The following is an 8,934-nucleotide window of genomic DNA, read 5'->3' as shown; positions in this document are numbered from 1 at the left end:
GGGAAAGAGATTTTTCTCTCCCTCTTTTTGTAAGGCCACCACCAGTCCTACTAGATTAGTACCCCACCACATGACCTTACTTAATCTCACTTATCTCCTAAAAACCCTGTATCCAAAGATAGTCACATTGAGTGTTTAGGGCTTCCACATAGTAATTTTGGGGGATGCGGTTCAGTCCAGAGTAAACAGGATGTAGAATGTGAAAGAGGGAGGAGTTAACGAGGACTCTAGTTTTTTAGTCTGATCAATTGGAAAAAGATATTTACATGAACTTAAATAGGGAATAATGCTGAAGAGATGGGTTTTGGGGGACTGGTGTGTTCAATTTTGGATATGTTAATTTTGAGATAAATATTAGACACTCAAGAAATAGGTGAATAAGGTGAATATGGGTTTGGACTGGATATGAATTTTTTGGAGCAGAGGCATAATGTGGGGTTTTATTAGATTACTAACGACATTTAAAATCATCCGAATGAGATCAACATGAGAATAAGTGTAACAAAGAGGAAGTCTTTTGAGCAATTGATTGTTGAGTTTGGGGAGATGAGGAGGAACAACAAAGGTTTGAGAATTGGCTAGTAAGGGAGAAGTAAGGTCTCACCGAAAATGTTTACCTTCCGCTTCCCAACTTGGGGTGGTAGCTTTCCCTTAAGAACAAACGAAAATATGTTTTGCCAAATAGCAAAACTCTGTGTATGTATATGAAGCAACAAACAAAGAGACAACGTGGAGATGACTTCTGCAGGTTACCAGAGGTGGTATTTCCTGACAAAGGAGCAGTTACAGATGGGACACCTGGTGAAACTGCATATGCAAATAAGTTCTGGAAAAGTGTTCCCGGGGATTCACCTTTCAGTACTTTGAAAAGTCATTGACAAGTTATGAAACTTTGCATTCTAATTGTAACAATTATGGGAAGCCTGAAAAACTGTTCAAGCAACATAGCTGTAGTTAAACAGCTGAACAGGAGTGGTGTCTGGGGAAAGAAAATAAACATGGCTGATCTAAATTTTGGGTAGTTGAGGTCTTCAGAGCTGCTATTCCAGTAGAATTAGGAAAAAATACTCTTCTTCTAAGACCGTGCTAAATAAATATTGACTCTAAAAATGTTCATAAGTTATTGGCTTCCTTATATCGAAGGGAGTCACATCTAAATCACTATATTTATAGCAGAGGGTTTTTTTTTTTTTCCTCCGTGGTCAATTATTCTCTCATTTAAAAAGGGGGGATACTGGTGAACGTCACCAGGGTCAGATCTCCTATAAACTCAGAATTAATTTGCCCCAAATCTACAAAGCAAGAGTCATGAGCAGCCTATTTTATCTGCAAGGAATTTGGTTGATTAATTCATGTAGTCGAAGAGCTGCAAAGGTATGGATAGGAGGTACCTTCTTGCTTCAGACTGGGGAAAGACTCTAGAGATTAGCTAGAGCAGGAAACCTTCCTACCACACACCCCTGTCCTGGGCTTGAAAATTCGGCCATACTCTAGTCAAGTCGTTTCATTCACTATTCTTTCGTATTAGGAGGAATTAAGGACTATGTGTGCAGCATGTGCCCACAACATGGAGATATTCAGAGAAAGTGTAATAACATACTTGTGTTTTCCCCACTCGGCCTACGCCACCCAATTTACCAAAGCCCTACCCTGAGTTTATACCTAGAAGATGCTGGATTGCTACTTTGTTACCCATCTTGGTGATGGGAACCTCATTCTTGAACAAACACGTATAGCGGCTTTACAAGAGCTGTGGATCCCGGAGGCGCGGGTGGGAGGTTATAAAAGGTTGGAAGGCCTACACCTGGGTGGCTCAGTGGTTGCGCGCCTGCCTTTGGCTCAGGTCATGATCCCGGAGTCCTGGGATGGAGTCTCACATTGGGCTCCTTGCAAGGGAGCCTGCTTCTCCCTCTGCCTCTCTCTCTGTCTCTCATGAATAAATAAAATCATATATATATATATATATATATAATCTAACAAGATATGGCAGTATCTGCCCCAAATAAAAAGCTCACAACTTAGTTGTGTGCACCTGTTAGCCTGTTATTACCAACCTCTCTCTCTTTTCTGGAGCGTGAGGTTGGGAGAAGGGTATGAAAGCTAATATTTTCTTTTTTAAAAAAAGATTTTATTTATTCACGAAAGACACAGGGAGAGAGGCAGAGACAGGCAGAGGGAGAAGCAGCTCCGTGCGGGAAGCTGGATGCGGGACTCCATCCCAGGACTCTGGGATCCCAACCTGAGCCGAAGACAGACGCTCAACCGCTGACCCACCCAGGTGCCCCTGAGAGCTAACATTTAATCGAGCATGTACTATGCGAAAGGACACTCTTCTATGAGCTTTAGTATTAACTCATTTGGCCCTCGACTAAGCGTGTGACGCAGGTAGTATTCCATCCCTGTTTCACAGGTAAAGAAACTGAGGACAGCGGCTAATTGCCCTCGAGGTCACAGCCCCGCGCAGCGAGCGCGCGGGGGCGGCGGTGCAGGAGGCGATGACAGGCGAGGGCCCGGGGGCGGGGCACGGAGGGCGGGGCACGGAGGGCGGGGCACAGAGGGCGGGGCACAGAGGGCGGGCTTTACCTTCGTCCGAACGCCAAGGCCGCCTGCTTACTGATTTGTATCTGCCCATCACTTTGCCTGCTGGCCCCACAGCCAGGAATGGAAAGTTTAAACTCCCAGCTTCGTAAGATTCGGCCTGGATCCTGAGAAGACCCTCCCGTAGGCGACGGACGGCTCGCTCCCTCCTCACAGCCAGGTCGGGAGAGCAGCAAGGGGCTGACTCCGGCGGGCGAACTACAACCCCCATCACTCCCCGCGCGGAAGGCTGGGTCCACGCGAAGGGAACGCGGGGGTGTTCCAAAAGTGCCTTGAGGAAAAAAAAAAATCACGAACGCCTCCCGCCGTTTTTCCATCTTCACACAGGCCTCGCTTCCGTCATCCGTTTTGATGGAAGCGCAGTGAGGCCTGTACAGTTCGCTTTGCCTTCGGGCACAGCAGAGGGCAGGCGGGACGACGGCGCGCGGGCGCGAGAGCCCCGGGGCGCGCGCGGGGCGGAGCCTGCGGCGGCGGGGCCGGGGCGCAGGCCGGAAGTGTGCGAGGACGGAGGGAGAGGCGTGAGTGGCTGCGGGCGTGCGCTTCCGGCCAGTGCGTCGACGTCGGCCGGCTGCGGAGGGCTCCTCGGCAGGCTCTTCGGCCAGCACCTTACGCACTCCGCTGGCTCCCAGGCCTTGGGTCTCCGCTCATCTCGCCGTAGGCCGTGACGACATGAGCAGCAAAGAAGGTGGCGTCCTCGGCGGCCCTGGGCGTTCTTTATTCAAAGGGGGAGGACCTCCTTCCTTTTTGTCGGATTTTCCACTTCGCTTCCCCCTTGAGGGATTGCCCTCTCCCCATGCAGCCGCGGGGGCGGGGGCGGGGGGGCGGCCCCGGAGATTTCCTGGCCACGTCGGGCCTATGGACACCTGGCCATTTCTTAAATCCTCGAGCTGTGTTTTTGATCTTAGTTTGGTCATTGCTCCACCTTGTGCCAGATCAGGAAAGCCACTGGTGGAGGCCCCGGGTGAGGTGAGCTTAAGATTGGGGGGTGGGGGTGGGGGGAATAAAAGGCAGGGCTGCTGCTGCGTGAGTCTCGGGCCGGGGCCCCTGGGCGCGGGTGTGAGAGCGAGGCAGGGGCCAGCTCTGGTGCAAAAGCCCTACCCAACTGTTTTCTCCTTCTCTACGTAAGGATCAGGAGGGTTCAGGAAAAGGAAGCATGACAATTTCCCACATAACCAGAGAAGAGAAGGGAAGGATGTTAATTCATCTTCACCTGTGATGTTGGCCTTCAAATGTAAGTTTTCTGTCATGGAGGTTGGCGAAGGGAAGAGAGCGAGAGAGGTGGTAAGAAGGAGCGTTTAGGCATGTTGTGCACACACCGTTAGAACGTGAGCTGTGCCGGTGTGACCCTTGTACCTTCTTCCCCAGAGGTTAGCTGTGGTGCTGGGTCTGCCATTAAAGTCGAGGGTACTCAGGTGTTGGCTTTTTTTTTTTTCTGTAAGGGTTCTACAGGTAAATACTAGCATCAGAAATGCTAATGCACACTAAAAATTACTGTGTCCCTGACATACAAATATGTGTCCGCTACATAGATAGGTCAGCTGTATGTATACATATAGATTTAATTAGTTTACTTTGAAGCGTATATTTTGGTTTTGGCTCCTCAGCTAGACCTTTGAAGACCAGGATTAAGTTTTTTGTTACGACTGTCACACCTCGCACAGAGTGGGACCTTCTCTATTAATAAGTCATATACATGCCACAGATATACTGCACATACGTAATGTCTTTGTGTGTATGTGTTATTCACAGGCCTCCTTTTATTTTTTTATTTTATTTTATTTTATTTTATTTTATTTTATTTTATTTTTTAAAGATTTTATTTATTTATTTATTCATGAGAGAGAGGCAGAGACATAGAGGGGGAAGCAGGCTCTCTGTGGGGAGTCTGATGTGGAACTCCATCCCAGGCCCCCGGGATCATGACCCGAGCTGAAGCATATGGGATGCTCAATCACTGGGCCACCCAGGTGTCCCTCACAATCCTCCTATTAACTTGGTTGAGTTGCTCCTCATTTCAGAAGAAAGCGTAAAACAAAAATCTCCTTCCTGTCATCCTGTATTCACCCTCCCACACCTTACAGTTAGAGCCTGAGAGTGCCTGAGCTGTTGATTCTCACTCTCGGTCATCTGAAGACCTGATTGGGCCTGGAGGATCCGCCTCAGTTGACCAGTCGGGCCTTCTGCCAACAACCAGCTCTCCGTCCTCACAGGAAGCTACTTGAGTGGCCTAATGTTATGGCAGCTGGCTTCCTCGATCAAAGCAAAGAGGAAACCAGTCTTCTTAGGTCCTGATCTCAGACACAATACACTGTCACTTTTGCTACATTCTGTTTGTTAGAGATGAGGCAGTTTAAATAACTCTGCTTCATTTTTATTTTTTTATTTTTAATTTTTTTTTTTAAGATTTTATTTATTTATGAGAGACAGAGAGAGAGAGGCAGAGACACAGGCAGAGGGAGATGCAGGCTCCATGAAGGAAGCCCGACGTGGGACTCGATCCCGGGTCTCCAGGATCACAACCTGGACCGAAGGCGGCGCTAAACTGCTTAGCCACCCAGGCTGCCCTCTGCTTCATTTTTAAAGGGAACAAATTAAGTTCCACCTTTTGAAGGGAGTCCTAAATAATTTGTGGGTATATTTTAAAATCATGGCACCTACATTGATCTTTAGATGTATAAAACAACTTGTAATTGCTTAGAGAGTGTATTGATAAAATGAATGGTATACACAGTGCAAAAACTGCAGTGGGCCAGGGTTTCCCCATCCTTGTCCTCTGACACACCATATACAGAGCTGCTTGTTTCCAAGCATATGTTGCTTTTGTATGTTTCTTTCTGCGTTTTCACACATAGTTCTTTAAGCTCAAAATTTCTTCTAATTTGCTACTTCCATTGTCCATCTGGTGAACCGTGGTTTCCTTCATAACCTAGCTCACATATCTTCTTGGAAGTCTTTCTGACTTTTTTTGTCAAGCAAATTTATTGACAGACATTGCATTTATTCATTATCCATTCATCCATTTGGTCATTAAATATTTATTGAGCATCTGCTGTGTTCTAGCATGTGTTAGCAGGAACAAGAAAAATGTGGTTCCTGCTTTCCTGAACCTTTACACATGGTTATTATGAATTTTAATTGTTTACATTTTTATCTTTAACTGGACTAAACTCCTTAAGGATAAGAATTGTCTTGTTTAACTTTGTATTCATAGTATCTGATTCACAGTTGTCATTAATATTTATAATAATGAAAGCTTTTCATTGTCTTGAAATATTAGGCAAAATCCCTGCTTAGTTGTTATTTCAATAATAGAAGCAAATGTATTTGGTCCTTGTCAACCTGTTAATTTGGTTAATAGTTTATTCAAGGTCTGGGGTTTTTTAAATCATGCAAAATACATCCCTGTGCTCCCTGTGGGACAGGATATTTGCTAGGTCTTTGTTGTGACAATGCTTCTGAAATAAAGTGGTGATTAAGAGTTAAGTGGCTTATGGGTATTTCAGTGACTAGGGCTTGGAAATTCAGAAAGTTGTCCTTAAAAGTTATGAACTTTTAATAAAAAAGAAGTCCAGGTTTTTGTGGGGGGAGATAACATTGCATGTGATACGATTTAAAAAACGTTATGAAAGTTAGGTAGTTGAAGTAATTTTTATAAAAGTCTCATGTGATAATTCTGCAATAATTCATGTTTGAATTAGATGAGGGTTTTTTTGACACTATATAAATATAAATATATATATATATATATACATTTTACTATGAGGCTATGAGTGGTAAAATCTAGTTAAAGCATACCTGTTTAAAGAAAGAATATTTGGGTTACTAGCAGTCTTTGATTTCCATCATTTAAATGAGATGATGTGCTCTTCATTTTTATAGAGTAAATAATAGTTCCTTTATAGTGCATAATAACAGTGTTGTTTGATAGGCTTGAAGCATAGAATATGCATGCTTATGGTTGTAATAATGTGTTAGCATTTCAGCAGGAACTTGATGCAAGACATGATAAATATGAGAGACTTGTGAAACTTAGTCGGGATATAACTGTTGAAAGTAAAAGGACAATTTTTCTTCTCCATAGGATTACAAGGTGAGTAAGTATCTTTAAAATTTGTTATAGTTGCATATAGTTTGATATGTATTATATATGTTTTGTAATGTTTTATGCCTCAATGAACAGTAACTAGCTGTTAGAATATTTTGTGATTTGTTATATGAACATTGGGATCAGAAGACATTAGCAGCAAGTGGTTTTTTTTAGTTATTTTTTTTTAGAGTGAGCAAGCATGAGCTGAGGGGAGGGGAGAAGGCAGAGGGAGAGAGAGAATCTTAAGTAGGCTCCATGCCCACTCTGAAGCTAATGTGGGGCTCTGTCCCACAACCCTGAGATCATGACCTGAGTCAGACACTCAACAGACTGAGCCACCCAGGCACCCCAGTAGCACGTAGATTTTAAGAACAAATGTTTTAATCAACACAGGAAGGGAAAGTTCTTATTTTCAGAGCAGCTAGGGATTTGTGTTAAGATCACTCAGTGAATAGCTGTTTGTGAAAATACTAAATTTCTAATGGCTTTATTAGAGCCTGTTGCATAAAAGCTTTACTTGGATGATACATGTAAAATTTTAATGGTAGATCAATGTTGAAATCTAGTTATTTACCTTCCCATTCATTGATCAACTCATTGCAATCTGCTTTTCTGCCTCATAACTATTGAAATTGTCCTATTACCCTCATAATTGCTAAATCTAGTGCATACTCTTCTTATTTTACATTTTTGTAGCATATGATAGTATTGACTGCTTAATTCTCCTTTGGAAGTTCCCATTTCTTCAGCTCTGAGGCATCTTTTCTTTGAAATTTCTTTCTGTAAGAATATTTTATTTTTCTAGATATATCCTAGATTCCTTGGTTGCAAATAAAAGAAACCAGATTATGAGGTGCCTAGGGCTCAGTTGGTTAAGCGTCCAACTCCTAGTTTCAGCTCAGGTCATGATCTCAGGGTCAAGAGATTGAACCCAATGTGCAGCTCCACACTGAATGAGGAGTCTGCTTGAGATCCTCTCCCTCTCCTTCTTTCCCCCCCTACCGCCAGCCCACCCTGCTCACGTGCGCATGTGCTCACTCTCAAATAAATACATACATACGTACATACATATATACCAGCTTAAACTACCCTAAGCAGAAATGAATTATAAAGATTCAGGAATATTCTATGAATGCAGCTAGGTATCTCTATCTTCCATCTTTGCTTCTTTGTTTGTTTGCTTCCTATTTCATTTAATTGGCTTTCTTTGCTTCTCTGTGGTACATGAGGTTAAAAAGTGCCCACCTGTAACTAATTCCGATAGAGAAATTCTTGTTACAAAGTACAAATACCTCTAGAAGGACTTACAGTGTATATATCTTTTTAAGGGTTTAAGTTAATTATATCTTCCAGATACAATTTTTTTTTTTTAAGATTTTTTTATTTGAGAGAGAGCAAGCACACAGAGGGAGAAGCAGAAGCAGACTCCCTGCTGAGCAGGAAGCCCGACACAGGGCTTGATCCCACAACCCTGAGATCATGACCTGAGCCAAAGGCAGACACTCTTGACTGAGCCACCCAGGCACCCCAAAAGTCCAGATATAATTTATAATCTTTTCAGTATTCTCTCATTTACAGCTTTCTTTCATTTACACTTTTAAGGTAACTTATTAATAGTTTAATTTTTACTCTATTAAGTGGAAGTGAATTTGCCATATATAGGTTTATTGGAATGTGACACTGTTAATTTTTATCTTCCCTGACCCTAAAATTAGTTTTTGGTTATTTTTTAAATGAGTTCTTAGCTTCTATTATGGAAAGATTTTAAGCTATTCTTGAACTTGACGTTCTATTATGGAAAGAAGAAACACTGTTTTGACTAATTATGAACACTTTTTCAGTACAAATTGCAATTTTAAAAGGACTGACATCAGTATTTAGCAGTTTAGAGAAATAATAGAATTGTGACGGGGGGGGGGTCTTAATATTTTAGAAAAAGCCATGTTGTTGTGTCAAGTCATCTTGTGTGTGTTTCTCCACTAAAAATAATTAATGCATTGTTTTTATAGTAAACTTAGAAAGTAGTAATCTTTAGAAAAATAATACATTGTAGCAAAGTAAAGATACTCAGTGAAAGAATTCAGTCACAGTATCCAAAGATAGCTATTGTTTTTGAGCAGATTTCATATTTTACGGCTTTTTCTTTTCTTTTTAAGCTCCGTGCCTAATGTGGGGCTTGAACTCATGACTCTGAGATCAAGAGTCACATGCTCTTGGTAGAGCCAGCCAGGCACCCCTGATTTTATGTA

General features: G+C 42.6%; 1 protein-coding gene across 1 annotated transcript in view; it reads left to right on the top strand.

Moving 5' to 3' along the window:
• The first annotated feature begins 3,044 nt into the window (after positions 1-3,044).
• TSNAX (translin associated factor X) overlaps positions 3,045-8,934 on the top strand; it is a 29,070-nt gene continuing 23,180 nt past the window's right edge. Inside the window, exons 1-3 of the mRNA XM_026008692.2 lie at positions 3,045-3,283; positions 3,725-3,829; positions 6,574-6,688. Of these exons, the coding sequence (XP_025864477.1) occupies positions 3,268-3,283; positions 3,725-3,829; positions 6,574-6,688 (236 nt within the window). The 5' untranslated portion in view covers positions 3,045-3,267. The remainder of the gene's footprint in view (positions 3,284-3,724; positions 3,830-6,573; positions 6,689-8,934) is intronic.

Source organism: Vulpes vulpes, chromosome 4 (assembly GCF_048418805.1).
Source record: "Vulpes vulpes isolate BD-2025 chromosome 4, VulVul3, whole genome shotgun sequence".
NCBI lineage: Eukaryota > Metazoa > Chordata > Mammalia > Carnivora > Canidae > Vulpes > Vulpes vulpes.
Note: the sequence above shows the minus strand (reverse complement) of the source record. Positions and strands in the feature narration are given on the sequence as shown.